Below are 19,578 nucleotides of genomic sequence, written 5' to 3' on the forward strand. Positions count from 1 at the left end.
TGAAATGGTAACAGAAGCTTTCTGTTTCCCACAAATATTGAAAGTTTATTGAGATTTTGACAGCTGAAGACAGAACAAGGCATTTGGAATTGTATTTTCAACACAAATAAAAGTACAATGCACATAAATCTGAAAAAAGTATAATACAGGTAGTTTTACACGCAAAACATTAAAAAAACATGCATGTACAATTTGCACAGCACCACATTTTATACTTGCAAATAAAAACAGGTTTTCATTTTGTGGTTGATAAAAGTTATTTAGTTGCCAAAAAAGGCAAAAGTGACACACTGAAGATTGGTCATAGCTTTTTGTTTTATCTCTTAAAACAGACACAATATCCCCAAAAATCCTTTTTGTTTTCTTCTAAATATTTGGAGGAAGACAGTAATTCTGGATTAGAGCATTAAAGCTACATTTTAGAGAGAATGGGAAATGACATTTATAATGTGAGTTTGGGTCTCTGGGTTATTCATGAAACTTAGTGTAAGAATTTTATCTTCACCTCTGGAATGTTAAAATTATCTTAAGATAAGATCTTTGTGTACTCTGAGTACATACATCAAGGAAAGCCCCCCTTTTTGTTCCAAAATATCCATGAATAACCAGGAAAAGAAAGACAGAAAGAGATTCCTGTGTAATTAGTTTCCTTAATCTTTTGCGGGGTTACATTTGATTTTCACGCATTAAGAACATGATCAGAAACAATGAAAGCATGTGACAGTACACAGTGCACAATATACAGTAACTATTAAACAGAATCATGGAGGATGATGGTGAGAACTGAAAATATTGTCATTGCACCAGTAACAGTATATCTACATATCAAAAATATTGGCATCTGCCTTTAGTTTGATCCACTGAGTCACACAACAGTATAGTTCAAACAAGCACATTTAAAAAAGGATTACAATTAGTGAAAGTGCTTTACAGTATGAGTGTGGGAAGATGTCTCAGTATCGGTGAAGAAGCTGCGACTGGAGGCAGTTCAACAGCACATTTCCCAAAATGCTGTTTGGAGGTTGTGACTGAGGCTTAGCTGAAGGTGCAGGAGGTTAGAAATGAGCTGGGACTGTCTGCAGAGCATCTTCAGTGCTGCGCTGCACATTCACATTCTGAAACAGTCATAAGAGGGTAAAACTGAGTTATAGCCCTACTTGTTGGACAGTTACTAATTTACTTTTGTTCACTAAGTAACTATTATATAAGCATAACCTATATAAAAATGACTCATGTTTAGTCTAATGAATGAATTTAATGAATCATGCTGTCATCTGAGGTTCATGAAAGTACCTTATGAGTGGAGCGTTTATTTTAATGATGTTGTCAAAGAGTCATCTATTAATGTTACATTCCAAAAGAGATGGAAGCATGGTGCAGAGGGACTTCTGGGCACTGAAGTTATAAATTCAAGACAGAACTGACTGTTTTTTTAGTCAATAAAATAGCATTTTACTGGCAAATAACGATGCTTAAAGCTTTACTGAAACAAATCATTCAAAATCTAGCTCAACACCCAACTAGCATGTATGACATAGAGAATATCACCAATTATGGCCCGAGTGCACTTCGGCTTTGACAAAAATAAATGTTTTGACCAGAAAAAGTAACATGACAAATAAATTTATTTTCCTCTGGATTTTATGTTCACAATGCATCAACCTTGACAAACTCAAGACATGAAACAATTGTTTTATCCAACAAATTAACATTATCACTGACTTTGGAGTAAAAACATAGTACACCTTTATTCCGGTGGCAATCTAAAATTTGGGTAAACACTGTTTATTCACCCTTCACATTTAAAATAGTAAACATTAGCATATACACAAAGACTAGCTTAAAACAAACATATTAGTGGAATGACGATGAAATTGTGCGTCATTTTATGTGTGGCAAAACTATATGTTTAGGCTAAAAACATTTGTCACGATTACAGAGGTATTAAAAAAAGCTACACAGTGCATAACGTACATGTGAATGGCTTCATGTAAATACAAAACAGTAACTATCAAAAAATTGTATGGAATGTTTCGACATAACATGTAAAGACAGTTTAAAAACAATATTAATGCAATGTGCTTGTTATGATTCTTCATTCATTCACTGTTGTGTTCAATCAACCTAAACACAACCGTAACCTTCACTTAGTCTTTCTGCTAAATTTGAAGGTTTCTTATATGAGCACCAGATCCTCAAATGTGGCGCCATAAAGTGTCATACAATGTGGTTAACACAAACACACACACACACACAGCTGAGTGATTCATCCTGAAAGTGCAATCCAGATTTGCTGTTCCGACTAAGATGGAAAACCGAGGAAAAGCCCTGACAGAAAAACAGCACAAAGCTGCCTGTATCTGTTGCCACAGATTGGAAAAATGGAAATGAGAGAAACGTCAGTCATTGCTGACAACATGGAGGTAGAAGTATCAATGGTAAGTGATGCCACAGTTGTTTAAGCTGCGGTCAGGGATCACTGGTGGATGGAGAGTGAACATGGCTTCAAAGCACTGTGTGCAAATTTTACATTGTGTACTAAGAAGAAAGGGACCAGTCGGCACTAACAGCTACAGCTGCTCAGAAGGGAGATGCATGTATATGTCGTGCATACAGTGGTGTCTGCAGGGGATCCTCCTGACTACAGATGTAAGCCACAGATGAGGTTAAAATGCAGCGAGTTCAACAGTCTGCTGTGAGACATTTCTGTGTGCTGCCTGCGATACCTACCTCTGGTCTGTCTCTGTGTGTGTTCACAGAATCCACGCCTAAATACACCGACTCCACTTTACATCCTGAGTGAGAGGCAAACAAAACAAGGATCAGTAATTGTTGGATCAAGTGGCAATAACTTGGCAGGTTACAGTATATAATGATATTTAATAACATCTGTATCTAGGTAGCAAGTTTACATCAAATGGCTGACAACACTTTCAAACTAAGCTATCTTATTTTTTTCAGATGGTAGAAAGTAACCAAATGTGGCAGAAAAATGCGGTTTCTCAACATTTATTTATGATACAAGCTTGAAAAATCACATAACTCACCATAAGCCACGGGGGTCAACTTCAACACAGTGTGCAAAGGGCAGTTAAGATAAGGCAACTCATCTGTGGTGACAGAAACAAAGTTGTAAAAAGTTTCAGGGTAAGAATGTACAAGATTTTACTTCAAGCTGAAACTGGACCACCAGACTTTACAATAATTAATAGTTTAAAGAAAGATTAGGCTGATATGTCATAAATTGGCAAAAAAAAAAAATCTGAAAATGTTAAATGACTTTCGTATTGCCTGTTTTAGTCGTTCTTACCTGCAGTCTTATCCAGGAAATATGCAAGGAGACATCGCATGACGGCCTGGTGACAAATTACCAGAATGTTCTCTTGTCTCTCCAACTCCATGATCACAGGCTCCAGCCGCTGCACCAGGTCTTCATACGACTGATGCAGAATCACAGAACCATCAGACACTTACAGGTTTTCAGGACACAAATAAGAAACTCATTCACCTCTTTAAAAACAGTGAGACATTTTAAAAGACTCATGTCATCGTCTTACTTCTCCTTTAGGATAGCGGTAGCGATATTTATCTTGGTCCCTCAGTGCAAACTCCAGAGGGTAATGCTCCTGGATCTCCTCGTACATCATTTCTTCACACACACCCTTGGTAAAGAAAGGAGAATATGTATTTAGCCTTTATACATATGCTTTCTGATAATTTTGCATTAAATGTAGAAGTTGACATACTGCGTCGATTTCATTGAGAGAATTCCACTGCTCGTATGGCACGCCCAGGCACTCTGCTGTCTGGATTGTTCTCTTCATCTGGCTCGTCCAGACTTTCAGATCTTTGATGTTCTGTTCCTGGATGAATTTCCTCAGATGTTTGGCAAACTGGATGGTAAGAGATGGAAAATTCACTTTAAACCCACCCAATAAAAAGCTATTTCTCTTCTATCTTTCAAGACGACACTCATTATGCAGTCACACCGCAGACACAAACACACCTCTTTTCCTCTTGCAGACAAGCCAGAGTCTCCACCAATTCGTCCCTTGATGTTGAGGTCGCTCTCACCGTGGCGACACAGGTAGATGGAGCGTGGGGTGATGTGGATGTTCATCAAGTAGTAAACGATTCGGCTTTGGATGTGGTCAACGACACGATTGACAAGGTAACGACGGCCCACATCCATGATCTTTATGTAGGATAGATCTCTGGAATGAGACGTTTAATCAGACATCTGTAATGTTGAACTGATTTAATCTGCTCAGAATTGTTTTGACAAGTCCTCACCTGTCCAGAACCTCATCCAGAGGCTGGTAGGATGACTCGTAGCATTTAATTCTCTTCATGAAGTCTTCTATTGCCTCCTCTGAGTTGCAGTGTAGGTAGTCTGGGCTTCCCAGCTTAACTTGCTGCAAAGAGGAAACACAGGGAGAGGATGTGAGCAGAGGAAAAGGGGAAATGGAAGTCAGCTGTCTGATAATGCTTTAAGCCTTTTTTCACATTCAGTTTGTTTGAGTCTAAACCTAATATCACCCTCTTCTAACTTGGCTGGTCTGCTTTCAGACTTTGTAACCGCTAAAATAGAGATGTTTATCACTATTTTGATGTAACCAAGGTAAGTGGAGTAATTCAGGAAGCGGATATGACTGACTAAAGAAATAAATAAAAGTGTCCTTCTTCAGCTACACTCCCTGTAAGAAGTACATGGCATCAACTTGAGATTTATATTATTTATTAATGCTATTTTTCTGTGGAACTGGCCATAGCCCTGTTCAACTGGTGCCAATTTCAGAACTCATTAAACTATATGAGAGTCTGGTGTCTTGACCTGCACCTCAGTTCTCACAAATTCAAAGTGCTCCTGGATTTGGAATAAACAACAGGCAGAGTGTATTTCTCACACAGTTTGTTCCTTGTTGCTTAATAAAAAAACATTTTCCTAAGCATATTCAGAATAAAAACAAGAATGACGTTCACTTGTTTAGTGAACTATACTGGGTTGAATAAAAAGACAAAGCTTACCACTATATTTTGTGCAATGACATCTGGGTCCTCACACACTGACTCCACAAAAAATACCTAAATTGACGAGAAAACATGTTAAAGGTGGCAGTTGTTGAGTCTAGGTTACTGATAGAAACAGAGCTCTTGAAGATACCTTGAATCCATTCTGCTCAGCAAACTTGACGATGGTCCCTCTTCTTTCTCTTGTCGTATTTGTTGCATCAAAGACCTGAAACAGCAGGAAAAAAACTCTCCTTATACAGCTCTGACAGATACTTATTAATTATCTGATCACTTGACATGCAGACCTCAGGGACAATATGAAGGACTCACCGCGACCTGTCCTCCTTCAACACTCAGGTACTGCCGGACATCGTTCAGAGCCGACGTAGCACACTGACTGTGGACGGACAGAGGAGAAATGTAAGGAAAAGGTTAAGAGAAAGTTTTGCTGCATGCTGAGGTGGTCAGACATGTGCTACTGGCAGCTGAAAGCCTGCAGGTTTTCAGTCCAACCGATGACACCAGCAGGTAACTACAGAGCAACTCCTTTCTTCTTCAAAATGTCCCTGTCAGTGGTGGATTGTGGCTAGAATAAAACCCTGCAGACTGTTGGCTTGACACTGTTCACGGTTGGCCAGTGCTGCATGGTACAGACTGACATCCTGAGGAGTCGGTGTGTACTCACCGTCTGATTTTTAAGCCTTCTTCATTGTCTGGACGGAAAAACTCAAAGGACTTGTAGATCTTCAGACACTCCCTCCGGTACTGGCCAACATTAAACTCTGTTACAGAGATAGTTGCATATTAAACACAAGGTTTCCACTTTAAATATCTGTGAGTGCGTATCTGGGATGTAGCTTGTGTACCTTTGGTTGGCACACCTATCCAGTTTAAGTAGCGAGTGAGCTTCTTTGAAATGTAAGTCTTCCCTCTGGCTGGAAGCCCAACTGTCACAATGAGGGTAGGACAGTTTGTCATACATACTGAAAGAACAAGAAAAACAGATAAACATTAACTGGATTTAGTTCAGTTCTCATACATTTGAGTTGACTGAACTTGTCAACATTGTTCCATTCAGCTGGAAGTTAATTAAGGTTGCTCATAGTTACACATTGAGAACCCTGTCTGTGTTACTGTGACACACAGTGGTGCAGAAAACGAAATAAAAACCCACTGCAGTAGAGTTCAGATGCAATAACCTCTGGAAAAACAAGACACGAGCCACAGCTACTCAAATATTTCACCCACGTTTCATTTCCCATCAGGACTGAGACCAACATCTCTTAGAGGAAGAGACAATAGATGGGACAATGGCAATTTGACACACGACTGAAAATAAGGAAGCAGTTTTTCCTGACTCAGAATAAGTGACAACACACGACAGTAAGCATGATAAGTGCACGTGGAGTGAAGACTCTGAGTCCGTGTTATATTTTAAAGGTGGGAAATGTGCATTTTCCTGTTGTTTTGGACCATTTCATAAACAAAACTGTCTATTATGCAAGAGTAAATGACAGAGTTGAAATCAAAATTGCAATTTGAGGCAGTGGAATTAGCAACTCACAAATGCGGAGATTTATGATATAAAATATGCAGGGTGTCTAAACTGTCATGTCCATGGTTTTACAATTTCCTGCCGTCCTCCTTGTGTGACAGTCACGCTTTTGATGGTGTTTCACATGGAAATGCTCCATCATGTGCTTTAAATTCGATACACAGTGAATACTGAGTGCAGTTTTAAAATAGAAATCAAATTGTCATCTCTTTCACAAAAATCACGTATTTTTCATACCATTAAGCCATAATTGACAAAACAAGCTTAAAAAATGTTATTCTCAATTCTTATCATTTTGGCAATGATTAAGAAAAAAATGCAGGAAGGATGAGAAGAGCATGAACAAGCAGACAGCAGAAGGTATGGTTCATGTTTTGTCCACTCAGACCTACTGTACTAACAGCTAACCAGAGGCATAAGCTGATTAATTAAGGACAGCAACATGTGGAAATCCCTGCTGGTTGACAGCGTGCATCTCAGAGTTGAAAGTGCCGATAATAAATGCTCTTTTTGGATGAACTATTAGTCGAGAATGTCACACAAACAGTATTTTTTTTTTTTTTTTTAAATATTCTGCAGCCACTGAGGATTTCATCTAATTTCTTAACCTTTTTTTAATTTTTAAAACTATAAATTGTATGGTCCAAAACTTATGCCTACACACAGGACAACATTAATAATCACAGCTATGAGCGTCTATCCTCCTCAGGGTCACTGAGAAGCTCCATCATGTCAACAAATGACACAAAGGCTTCTGGACTGTCTGAAGCGACTCTTGCAGTGAGAATTATAAACCATGCATAGAAAGAATTCAATATAAAGCTGAAGAATATAAAATGCTTAGTGCCAGTCACGGGACAGGACGTTCTACAGCTTGTTTTGAAAGGAAATAAGAAACGGTCTAAGAGAGGCAGAGCTTGACTCAGCAGAAACGCGCAGAGACCCTGCAGAGAGAACAAACCAGACAGAAGGCAGCTGCTCTCAGACGGACACCAGACATGAGGTCCAGGCTGAACTGATGTCTGCGGCTCATGTGTGTGCAATTATTTCCACGAGTGCGTTTCAACTTTGCCCCACGGCAAGTGAGACTGGGGGTAAAAAAAAAACAAAAACCACCAGAGTAGCTGATGCAACATTACTACGCACGAAACGGCAACATCTCCAACGGTATGTTGCGCGTAATGTCATGTAACGGATTTTCCTTTTAGCGCAACATTTACCCGCGAAAACTGGCGTAAAATGGAATATGGTGAGAGAGAGAAAAAAAAATCAACGACAAAACAATATCAGCCCATCTCCGACATCACCTCCCGGTTCCATCCCTTCCAGCCGCACTTGCCGGCCAGCTGCATCTTACCCCGTCTCTGAGCTATGTGGCCGTTTCTGCACGGCATCCAGATCTTCTTCAGCGGGTTCTGGGTCAGCTCCCGCGGGTAAGAGTCCAGCATGAACTCCTCGTTGTCTAACATCCTGGACGTTGGGTCATAGATGCTGCCCTCCCAACAACAAACTGAGTCGGTGGGCTGCAGCTCTGGTCGTCTGAATGAGCAGGCAGCGGGGGGGATGGATGTCACATATCAGCTGAGAAACAGCAGTTTCTCACTACCGTAAAGACGGACACGGAGCGCAGCAGAAATCAGGGAGCAAAACAAAGAGCCTGGTACAGGATGTAGCTCGACTTCAGTCCTGTTATTGCATAGCTCGGTATCTTCAAATACTGCCTCCAGCTATTTACTTATTTCATATCTGAATACTCGCATTTACTTATAGTTTCCCATGAAATCTATCACCATTTTAGTCTGTTTTACCCGCGTCACGGCATTAATGTGTTTTAAGGGCGGAAAGGAAGCTCTGTAAATAACAGCAACAGTGACTCAAAATATGCAGACAAAACTACTTGACCACATAGTTCTAACTTAAGGAAACTCAAACCAAGCCCGTGGAAACTGTTTAATTTAGATAAAGAAAAATTCACAAATTTTCTGTAGAATAAATTTGAATGAGGCTCCCTATTAACCCTGAAAGACTCAAATATAGAAAAAAAGTATAAAAAAAAAGAAATAAATGAAAAACTTAGCATGCACGCATACACACACACACACACACACACAAAACTTTAAATATAGGGGAAAAATAGCAAAAAAAAATAACCAAAAATATGAAAAATAATAATATATACATTCAAATATAGAAGGAAATGAGAAAAAATATAATATAAATAAATATGTATATTATTACAATACATATTTTCTATTATATATATATATATATATATATATATATATATATATATATATATATATATATATATATATATATATATATATATATGAAATACAAAATATGTATAATATACATGTTTTCTATTTTTTTTATATATATATATAGTGTATATGTATGTATACACACACACACATATATATATATATATATGGAGACAGAGAGAGAGAGAATAATTTTTGGACTTTTAAAAATTTTTTAAAAATAAAACTAATGTATTTCTGCAACAGTGGGTTTAACAGGGTTAAAAACAATGGCTATTTTTAAAGTCTATATAGAATATCAACATAACATGCACACAAGCAGTATGGCTACATGAATACATTTTGAGAGTGATTAAATATTATAATTATCATTAATAATAATAAACTAAATGTAAAATCTTGTAAAGGGGCATCACCCCCCCACAACCCAGAGAAGATGGAAAGATGCAAAATATTAACTTTATTTTCAAAATTTGAGGTTCTAATATTTACACTGCAGCATAAACAAAAATACCCAAAAAATATTTTACATATATTTTGTTTATTACCTATTAATGTAGAGTTAACTGGCCTAGGAGAAAATTCTAACTTTACTATAACTTTATTATTACTGATATTTAAATTCCTGAAATAACAACATAATCATCAGAAATGTTTGACCTATAATAGCAAAGAATTCATCAAGGGGGTGTCTTTTCTCAAAATGCCTACTAATACACTTTCACATATTACAAGAAAATGTATTTATTATTTTTTGTATAAACTAATGGACGCAAGTTTGCAAATGTACATTCTAATTTTAAAAATGTTCAAACATTTAAGAAAGAGTCCTGCAATCTTTCTGACTTGCAAAAACACATTTATTCATTCATTTTCTAAATTTTTGTATATGCTTGTCCGTTTTTTTTTGCACTCGTCTCATAAAATTGATGTGCAAAGAGTTCCATTGTACTGTCAAAACTCGACATCAACATACTTCAAAACCTCTTCTACTTTCTTGAAGATGAGTTAAGTGCTATTGAAAGAAGAATAAGAAGACAACATAACAAAATACTGAAAATGGATTATATGAGTGGTCAGGAGGGGAATTATGGTGTGGGTCTCCTTTCTTTAGGGGTGTGTCCACATTATATACAGTATGTTCTCCATTTGTTGAACATTTTGTTCTTGTTGTGTTTTCTGAAGAAGCCTGTAACTTTTTTTTTCTTGTAGCATAGATGGAATAAATATATTTCCTTGAATCCTTTTGTGTGTGTATGTGTGTATGTGTGTGTTTTCGTGGACGTTTGCCCAGAATAAGCAGAAACTCTCCTAATTTTCCTTTCTAAGAAAACGCCTTTGAAATGTTACCGTAATGTCTCGTAGATTGAGCAGTGAAACAGGAGCAGGCAGATGTTGGAAGAAAAACAAGCGTTGATGAGCTGCTCACATGCACCACACATGGGCAGTGAATGCAGCTGGCAGCTCAGCCAATCAGAGGCGAGACGGCAGGCCGGCCGGCCAATAGGAGAGCAGAGAAGGGAGGAGAGGAGGGGAGAGCCGAGCTTTACACGACTCAGCCACGGGCTCAGCAGAGTCAAGATCACACATCCTTCTGCAGCAAAACTTATCAACTTCAGACACACTGACTGTAAGAACATCCTGATACCAAGTAAATATTTAGTCCATACAGCATTTCATCAGCCAATGATCACACCTCTGAGAAACAAGCTGTTCGACATGTAAAATAATAATAAATCAACAGATGGTGATGATGACTTTTTAATTAATCAACCCTCTGACACCCAAGTAGTTTTTTTGCTCCTGTCACATTTTTAGTCAGTGCAATGCAATACGAAGTCCTGCACATTTATGGAAACAGCACAACCACATTTAGAAGCACAGAGAACTCAACAGTGTCTTCTGTGCAGCAGAACGATTACTTTGAATATATATTTTACACAAATTGAAGAAAAAAGTGGAATCAGCATGCACAACATTTTTCCAAGTGTCCACTGGTACTACCTATACTGAGAAAATGGTGACTCTGCATAGATCAGGGGTGTCAAACATGCGGCCCATTGTTTTTTTGTCGTTTTGTGTCATTTTTGTTGTATTTAGTCTTGTTTTTGTCTGTCGTCTCATGTTTTTGTCGTTTTGTTCCTTGTTTACCGTTTTGTGTTTGCTTTTTGTCTCGCTTGTGGTTTTTATCTTTTTGTCATTTTGTGTTTTGCTTTATTCATTGTTTTGTTTGCCGTTTTTGTTGTTTTTTGTCTCGTTTTTGTCAATTGTCCATTTTTTTGTCGCTTTATAACTTTTGTGTCAAATTTTTTCTCTTCTTGTTTTGTTTCGTATCATTTGTAAATTTTTTTGCCGTTTTGTCTTGTTTTTGTCATTTTGTGTCTCATTTTTGGCATATTTTGTCTTGTTTTTTGTCTGACTTTTGTCGTTCGTCTCATGTTTTTCTTGCTTTGTTTCTCGTTTTGTGTTTCCTTTTTGTCTCGCTTGTGTGTTTTTTGTCTTATTTTTGTCATTGTGTGTTTTGATTTCTGCGTTGTTTTGCATGCCGTTTTGCGTTTTTTTGTCTTGTTTTTGTCGTTTGTCCATTTTTTTGTCGCTTTGTAACTTGTCAAATTTTTTGTCTTTTTTTTTTGTTTTATTTCGTGTTGTCTCTGTTTTTTTGATGTTTTGTGTCTCATTTTCACAATATTTTATCAAATATTTCATAAAAACTTGTCCGGCCCACTTGAGATCAAACTGGGCTGAATGTGGCCCCTGAACTAAAATGAGTTTGACACCCCTGCTATAGATATTTCACTGCATACATTTTAATTTGTTTTCATACTTGTCTCCTCTCTGCTTTGTGTAAACGTTGCCTGCAGTTCAGCCTGAATTTCTAGATATTTTTGCCACATTACTGTAGGTTGGAGCTGAGCTACCAACAGCTTCATAAAAACTCAGAAAAGTACAGAATTTTCAGTTTTTTAGCATATCTGGTTAGAGCAAATTATTTTTGTTGAATTTTTAAACAAGGGATACAGAACATCATAATTTTGAACAAATATCACAATTTAAGTTTAGATATGGCTAAGTTTCCTGATGAAATTTCGGACATGAATGGGTCAAGGACCCCGTGAAATTTGAAAATCGGAAAATTCTTTCTGTCTATCTGACTTTGATAAATGCTGTTATCATTTTTCCCCTTCTCAAATTTGAGTATTTGCTGCTTTTGTCTGTTTAATATTATAAATTTAATGTGGTTAGGTTTTACACTGATTATAGAAAAAAAACAAGACATCTGAAGATCGTAAATACTGACATAATTACATAGTGTTTAACAAATTTACTAGATCACCACCCAGTGCCGCTGCCTTAAATTAACAGTATTGCTGATTACCAAAATATTTTTTATATTTCTGTAATGTTTAAGCTGCCAGTATCTGCAAGCTCTTTAATCAAAATTATATATTTAACGCTTAAAATATAATTATCGTTGCTATCAATGAATTATCAAATTTACTGTTTTACAAAAAAAAGCAAAAAAATAATAAAGTACATTATTATGTTTGATTGAGATGCCAAATTACAGGTATTTCCTTGCATTCCTGAACAGAAAAAAATGTTTCAGTGGTTGTACAACATTCTTGAGTAATTTCTGACGTCTCAGACAATTCTCATATTCGGGAATGAAAACGTGAATTCAGTTTGGCATTCCTCACTCCTGTCAAAAATGGTGAAGCGTAGGGAACTCACTGAGAAAGACAGAGTCTGAATTAAAACACCTCATGATGCTGGATGGTCATTGAGACAAATAGGGCAAGACAAAGTGTTCTCACAGTGTGTTCAAGTATGTCTTGGACTGGATTGTAGGGACTGGTACTTAGAAAATGTGCCAACGAAGAGGTAAAAAAGGAAATCTAACTGAAGTAGATATCAGGCACCTCAAGATTTTAAGTACGAGAAGACCACTGCTGATCTTCAGGCAGAGATTAATGCTTCTAGATCAGAATCTGACAAAGTCTCCAGAATGACCATAAGCAGACGACTTAAGATGAATAGCTGATAAGAAGCCATTATTGAGGTCTGCAAACATCTTAAAACATCCCAAATTTGCCAGGGAGCACAAACACTGGACTGTAGATGACTGGAAGAAGGCATTCTGGATGGACGAGTTCAAGTTTGAGCTCTTCGGTCAGCATCGTCATATCTATGTCCGCAGAAAAGCTGGAGAACATTTTGATGCTAGGTGCATTGCACCCACAGTGAAACACGGTGGAGACTAAATTATGGTATGGGCTTCCATTTGTGGAAATGGCACGGTTAATGTATGTGAATAAGGACTATTTAGTTGTTCCACTTCATTTGCCTTATAAACAACAATACATTTTTTTTAGTTTGAAACAAGTTTTTGAAACAGATTTCTAAAATATTTGTGTTTTCTTGTTTTTATGATAGATAGATAGATAGATAGATAGATAGATAGATAGATAGATAGATAGATAGATAGATAGATAGATAGATAGATAGATAGATAGATAGATAGATAGATAGATAGATAGATAGATAGATAGATAGATATTACTATCATCATTACTATCATATATTACTATGTAACCATTTCTGCAGCATATAAATTATTTGCTCTCCCTTTTTAAGAAGTTTTATGTTCAGTTACAGCATAATTTAACTGCTTTGAGCTCTCAGCTGTTTGGTTGTCAAGTCAAAATATATTTGCTTAGCCTTTTTACAACCAAAAGAATAAATAGAAACGTGAAAATGCAGACTGCAGACAACCATCAGAGACAAGAAAAGGGAAGTCCAGCAGCCCTGTACTAACTCACCAGTAACTGTGGATGAATGAACTCAAGTTTCACTGTCAAGTAATGACTCAATCACTTCAACATCCTGATGTGGAAAATAATCTGGCAGTCTGCACTGTTTTGTTCTAGTCTAGATCAGATTTAGTGTAATGCCACAGTTGTGACACCAGATGGCGATGTGCACTCACTATAAAAGACCACAAGTTTAGATTTGAGTGAAGTAGACAAAGCAGTTAAGAGAAATACTTTGTTCTTGAAGAGGAATGACTCTATTCAGTCTGACAGCAGTTGTGTTATCAATTCAGCATCCAGTGTGACAGTAAATCAGGACAGAGGCCAGAGAGCAGTCAGCATGTCATCAGGACTAATCCTGTCGGCAACACAATTCACTTCAGAGCTTCTGGCCATAATCCCATAAACCCACAAACAGGAGTCTGTTGACTTTCTAAATAAACAAACTTATATATGCCTAAAGACCAAGAAGCTTGAGGAGATGGTAAAAGTTGTTTTAAAAGTAAAAGCTTTTAAATGAGAGGTTAAAGTTGGTAAATGTCACAGTCACACATACTACAGCTCTGAAACATAAATAAACAATAAATATTCAGTAATGATAAACTTAAGCTGCTTTTATACAGTATCTAGAACAAAATTTATTTAGATGTAAAAAAAAAAAAGACATAAAATAAAACTGTCCGAGATAAATAATACAATTTTATTTAAAAATCTATATAATATCTATATTTTTATTGTGTTGATGATATTGTGGTTATAGGTATAATCTCCTCTGGTCTCCTAAATTCTTTTGCCTGGATTGCCCCACATAAACATCCAAGAAAACTCTGAATTCAAATCAGTGTGTTTATATGTAGGTGGAAAGGCCAGGACAGACGGCAGTCCTATTTCTGGGACCCATTTGTTCCCAGGCTTTAATCATCAGGGCGACTATGAAAAATATGTAACAGAAGAACAGAAGAAATCAATTTCACTTGATAAACCACATGAACAACTGTTCAACACTGCAAACACTGCTATAAAGGTGTGTCATTTTAGGCTGAGAGCCAAATAGCAGCCTGCTGTCATATGTCTGCTGGATAGTTTCAGCTCTGTGTTCTGTCAGTGCAGTTTGTCTGGTATGACTTAGGAATATGGTGTTGCTATTGTTGAGACTGTACCAATGCACTGTTTGGAGGTGTGGTAGCTATTGTTTTTTTTTTTTTTTTTGAAGTAACACAACTACATACTAAAAAATACAATACAAATATAACAGTTATTTACAGTACTTAACTGAGCAATGATATAAAGGTGGCAAATATTTCAATATTTAGCTAGTTACCATCTTTAGGCTACCTCCCCACCTACATGTCTTCATTTTAAAACAAAAAGCGACCTTGGTCCAGACAAGCATTTTAACACCATTGCAGATATAATCTGTATCCATACTAACATGTCTGAAAATGCATATCACAAAACTCTTTTATACACTGAGCATGTGGATGCTGGTCTCAACAATAAGTAGGGGGTGTGCAGCTTTATTCTAGAAAATACTATGGAGGAAGAGCATCAATGGCAAAAGTAAGACCACAGATTTTCTTAACTGCACAACAGCTGCTGGCATAGACAGAAAAGTAACAAAGTATACAACACATGTAAATAATTTCCATGTTAAATTAATGACTGGCAGTGAGGGCTGATCTCTTTGTTTTCTTCCACAAAATGCTCACATGACAGGAGCCACATGAATCAGGTTATACAGTGACAGCTAGGACCAATCAGAAAGTAAACACAGGTGTGCATCGTCATTTTAAAAAGGTCTCTGTTTCTGCCCAATGAGACTAAAACCAGTGTTCAAACGCAAACTGGGTCTGTAGTGTTTCTTAACCCTCCTGCTGTCTTCATTTATGAGCACCAAAAAATATTGTTCCCTTGTCTGAAAAAAATCCAAAAATCAGCAAAATAATTCCTCAAATTTCTGAAAATTTGCAAAACCTTTAGGAAGAAAATTTCAATAATTCTTTAAAAGTTTCCCTTAAAAGTTTTATTTTTAAAAATCCCCCAAATTTGGCAAGAAAATTCTTGTAAATATTTTCAAAAAATGAGTAAAAATCTTCCAGAAAAATCCTAAAAATATCTAAAGTGATTACATATACATCAGTGAAACTTGTAATATTTTCTTTAAGAGCATTTACCAAAAAATCAACCAAAATCCAGCAAAATTTGGGAAATGCGGAAGTAGTGTAGCTAGTAAAGATAGCAAAGGTGATGCATTTTAATATGGAAATATACTAGTGTGGATGTAGCCTTAAATGTAGCCCCCTTTCCCACTATTACCCTTCTGTACTGTGCACAAGTACAGATGTGCACCAGCATGCACTGGACATGTTGGTTCAAGCCATTTTGTTTCCCATACAGAGCCATAGCTTTGTAGGAGCACCAGATTATTTTTTTCAGTATCCGCAATGTCCATAATTCCTTTGGGTAACTTTGCTGCATGTCATTGTCCTCTCTGCCTTTGTAAAAAAAAAAGATGATGCTACAGGGATTTGTCTACACTGCTGTTGGGTGATAAGGCCTAGTACACCACTGACATTCACAGACATCCTAGAGGAGCTGGACAAGGTTAAGATCAGGGCTCTGTGAAGCTCAGTCAACTTCTACATACTTCTAGCTATAAAGTGTGATATGAGTCGGTGATGCTGCATGTCATTTTTAATCAACTGATTTATCCAATTTTATCAATGAGAAAACTAAGTAAAATGCTGCTCACAATTTCACAGCTGCTCAAGCAGATGCCTTAAAATTGTTTGGTTTAAGGTCAGGAGAACTTCATAATAAAGCAAAGAAAATCTGAAAATCCTCCCATCAGAGAAGCAGCAGGCAGAGGTTTTATTATTATTGCTTGACAAATTACTGAAGCAATTACCTGATTACAAAATATGCTGGCAATTAATTTAATGTTGATGATTAACAATAATGGCGCCAGCGACTCATTAATCCTAATTTTGGCCACTGCTAAACAAGATTTTCATAAACTAGAAGGTGATATCTTTTAAATGAAGTCTGTGCATTTTGGTCTGACAGTTCTTCTGCTAAAAGCATTTTAATTTGGGTCTGCCAATTAAAAAAAATACATAATACATGAATATTAAGAGTGGTTAATACACTAATCTTTTCAAACTAATTTGCGTGTAGTGTCCAGAGCCATTCTGTTGCTCCATATTGTGTTATTTGCCACAGAGGATGACTTAGGAGGTCATTTTATCTGCGCATGAGCAAGAAAGACTATTGTCTCCAATGCACAGAAACGCTGCCACATTTGCGAGTCTAAACATAGAAATAATAACACTAACAAATCTGTGATTCGGTGCCTCCACATGGAAAACACGCTAAACCAAGCAGTCCCACTGGCACTGCATAGGCATTGCACATGTAGGCTACAACCTCGCCTGAAGCCTTAAATGTGATTCTGAGAGAGCGGGTGAACTTTCCCCCAGATAAAGAGCAGACACAGGGAGGGAGGGAGGCAGCGAAGGAGGGAGGTGCAGCGAGAGAGTGATAGCAAGCCAATGAACAAGAACTAGCGGGAGGGATTCATTATGATGGTTCATAGTCGCGATCTGACGCAGAAGAAATTGTAAAAAAAAAAAAAAAAGAAGAAAGAATATTTAGTGTAACAGAAAGGGGAAACATTGGGTGAAAGGAGGCAGTTGTACTGCAGCTGGCAGTCTCTCAGCGAGGAAATGAATATCCTGTGGGATATATGGACTCTTCTGTGGAGTGCACGCAATGATATAATCTGTACTGAGTCTGCTGCACCTGCTGAAGCATATTCCTATCCCTCTGCAGTTATAAACACATACGGCCAATGTGGGTGCTTAGAGAAGGCAAACACAATGCAACCAGTCTCTCAGCAGCATCACAGTTTCATTACTGTTAACAACAACCGCAGCTTGATAAGCATGTCAGCTGTTCTCGCTACACTGACTGGCTAAAATACAAAGCAGCTGTTTCTATTTGTTTGCCAGCTCTCTTAAAATAAACAAGCCAGCTTCCATAAACACACAACTAAGATGTTTTTCCTGTTTTTCTACTCAGCCCCACCTCTCTCTCTCTCTCTCTGTAGGCAGACAGTCAGTACATCTCCTACTCACCAGCACAGCCTGAGCTCTGTTCATCCCTCATACATCTGCCACAACAGCCTGAGCTGCAGACATTTAAACCACTAAGAGCAGACTTGCACAGAGGACAGCAGTGAGTCTGTCCGCATGGTGTTTGTCAACATGACAGCACAGCAACACATTGAACAGGCCCCTCCAGGATGCATGACTAATACAATTACATAACGGTGTATTCTTATAATAACTAAGTCACTGGATTATATAGGCCATTGTATTGGCTCTGGTTAAGATCATCTGCACATAGTGCTTTGTCTTGGTATGCAGACTAATCATGGAGGAACCTGAAACCAGAATGAATCAAGAGCCTGGGTGTTGAAGCATGCAGAAGCAAACAGAGACTGTAACATTCAGGTGCCTCTGACACAACGGTGCACCTGTTAGACCCAAATTAACATTGAAATCTCTTCTCCATCTGTCCCATCCGCTGCTACACATGTTGTAGAAGCACGCTTTACAGTGGGCACTCACATCAACCAAGCTGCTAGCAACTGATTAGACAAGTCTTTTCTAACCACACAGATATTAAAAGGCATGAAAAACAATTAAGTCACTGTCATTTGACAAAACCCCTGTGTTGCTGCAGTGGAACATGTGAGCCACATGGCAGCTCCAGCAAACAGAGGCATACTGGGGAGCACTGGTAAAAACTAAATGGAAATATGACATTTTGGTCATGAGCTTCACAGTTTCCTTCAGTCACACAGTGTGGTCATACATTATTTCCTGAACGTGACTTCAGTAAAAGTTTGAGCAGCCTCAGATCAATAACAAGCTGCAGACATTTCTCACACATTCTTCAGTTCAATCAGTTGAGTTTCTAAAGAAATGCAGATGTGTTTGGGGGGGATCTGACACGACATTGTGATAATTAACACGATGTGAGGAAACCTTTAGTTGACACAGAGTCATGTTTACAGTCTGTGGCTCTCAGCTGCTCTGCTGCTAGCTAACAGCAGCTGCAGCCAGGCTAAGCAGCAGATAGGAAGACGCTAGCTACAAACGCGTCAGTGCCGTTTTTAAAGTGCCAAACTAATTCCTTACAGCACAAAACCTGAAACAACCAGCGTTTTGCTAATTCTGCGGCCGTGTGTCGCAGTCTGTCCCGCCTCCCCACGGCAGAGAACCCTGTCAGCTCAGAGGCAAGCCTACGTGACACTGACTTGTTTACTTCATCCGCCTGCTAGCCCAGCTGCTCCGTAGCCCTCACTGCAAACAAGGTCGACCCGCAACAGCGTCAAAAAACACAAAACATAACGCAAAGTGGGAGCTCAGGTGTAGTTCTCAGCCTACCTGCCCTGTCCCGTGTGTTTTTCGGGTGGCAGGAGCCCCTCATGGTCCCACTTTGAAGCCTGTTCTTCCCAACGTGCAGCGCAGTGAGCGTCTCCAGCAGCACAAATGAATGAAGAGAGTGAGCGCTGGCGGCCAGGCGCGCTCTGGAGGGACGCGCACACACGCACGCCCGTTTCTTATCGCGCTCATTTACCTCCACCTTTATATGATTATCTGAATGATGCTTTAAATGATGCCTTAAACCTTTTAATGTGTGTGAGCCATTAATCAATATGCAGCATTTATCCTGTTCTTTTTTCCCACAATTTGAAAAAAAAAAAATCATGGCTCCACTTTTGTTTATTTTAAATCAATCTGTTTTCATTTTTCTCCGACATGCTATTATTTATCTTGCTCTAGTCTTTTATAGGTCTTTTAGTGAGTCTATGCATCTGTGTGCACTTTATCCAACTTTTTTTCATGAATTTAATTTATTACCAGAA

At 38.0% G+C, this 19,578-nt stretch overlaps 1 protein-coding gene and 1 long non-coding RNA gene across 5 annotated transcripts in view; one reads left to right on the top strand and one right to left on the bottom strand.

Moving 5' to 3' along the window:
• LOC129348949 (uncharacterized) overlaps positions 1-19,578 on the top strand; it is a 145,101-nt gene that overhangs the window by 33,424 nt on the left and 92,099 nt on the right. The gene's annotated exons all lie outside the window — the stretch shown is intronic.
• Positions 25-19,255, bottom strand: pfkfb4b (6-phosphofructo-2-kinase/fructose-2,6-biphosphatase 4b). 4 transcript variants are annotated; one of them, XM_055010718.1, is made up of 14 exons: positions 19,097-19,237; positions 5,880-5,996; positions 5,699-5,795; positions 5,344-5,410; positions 5,165-5,239; positions 5,029-5,085; positions 4,294-4,415; positions 4,007-4,214; positions 3,747-3,893; positions 3,558-3,662; positions 3,311-3,440; positions 3,048-3,110; positions 2,731-2,795; positions 25-1,115 (listed from the first exon to the last, which is right to left on the bottom strand). In XM_055010718.1, exons 1-14 carry the CDS (start codon positions 19,137-19,139, stop codon positions 1,056-1,058), a joined length of 1,356 nt encoding a protein of 451 aa, XP_054866693.1. In that variant the 5' UTR covers positions 19,140-19,237; the 3' UTR covers positions 25-1,055. The 4 variants fall into 4 exon arrangements, with proteins under 4 accessions (XP_054866693.1, XP_023152831.2, XP_023152830.2 ...); XM_023297063.3 differs by lacking the exon at positions 19,097-19,237 and adding an exon at positions 7,926-8,080; XM_023297062.3 differs by lacking the exon at positions 25-1,115 and adding an exon at positions 1,608-2,360 and having other exon boundaries at positions 19,097-19,255.

This window comes from Amphiprion ocellaris, chromosome 5, assembly GCF_022539595.1.
Source record: "Amphiprion ocellaris isolate individual 3 ecotype Okinawa chromosome 5, ASM2253959v1, whole genome shotgun sequence".
Lineage (NCBI taxonomy): Eukaryota > Metazoa > Chordata > Actinopteri > Pomacentridae > Amphiprion > Amphiprion ocellaris.

Coding starts and splice junctions, on each gene's coding strand:
- pfkfb4b (XM_023297061.3), bottom strand. CDS start 8,037: ATGTTAGACAACGAGGAGTTCATGCTGGACTCTTACCCGCGGGAGCTG. Junction 4,215..4,293: donor CTGGATGAGGTTCTGGACAG/GTGAGGACTTGT, acceptor GTCTCATTCCAG/AGATCTATCCTACATAAAGA. Junction 3,441..3,557: donor ACCGCTATCCTAAAGGAGAA/GTAAGACGATGA, acceptor ATTCTGCATCAG/TCGTATGAAGACCTGGTGCA.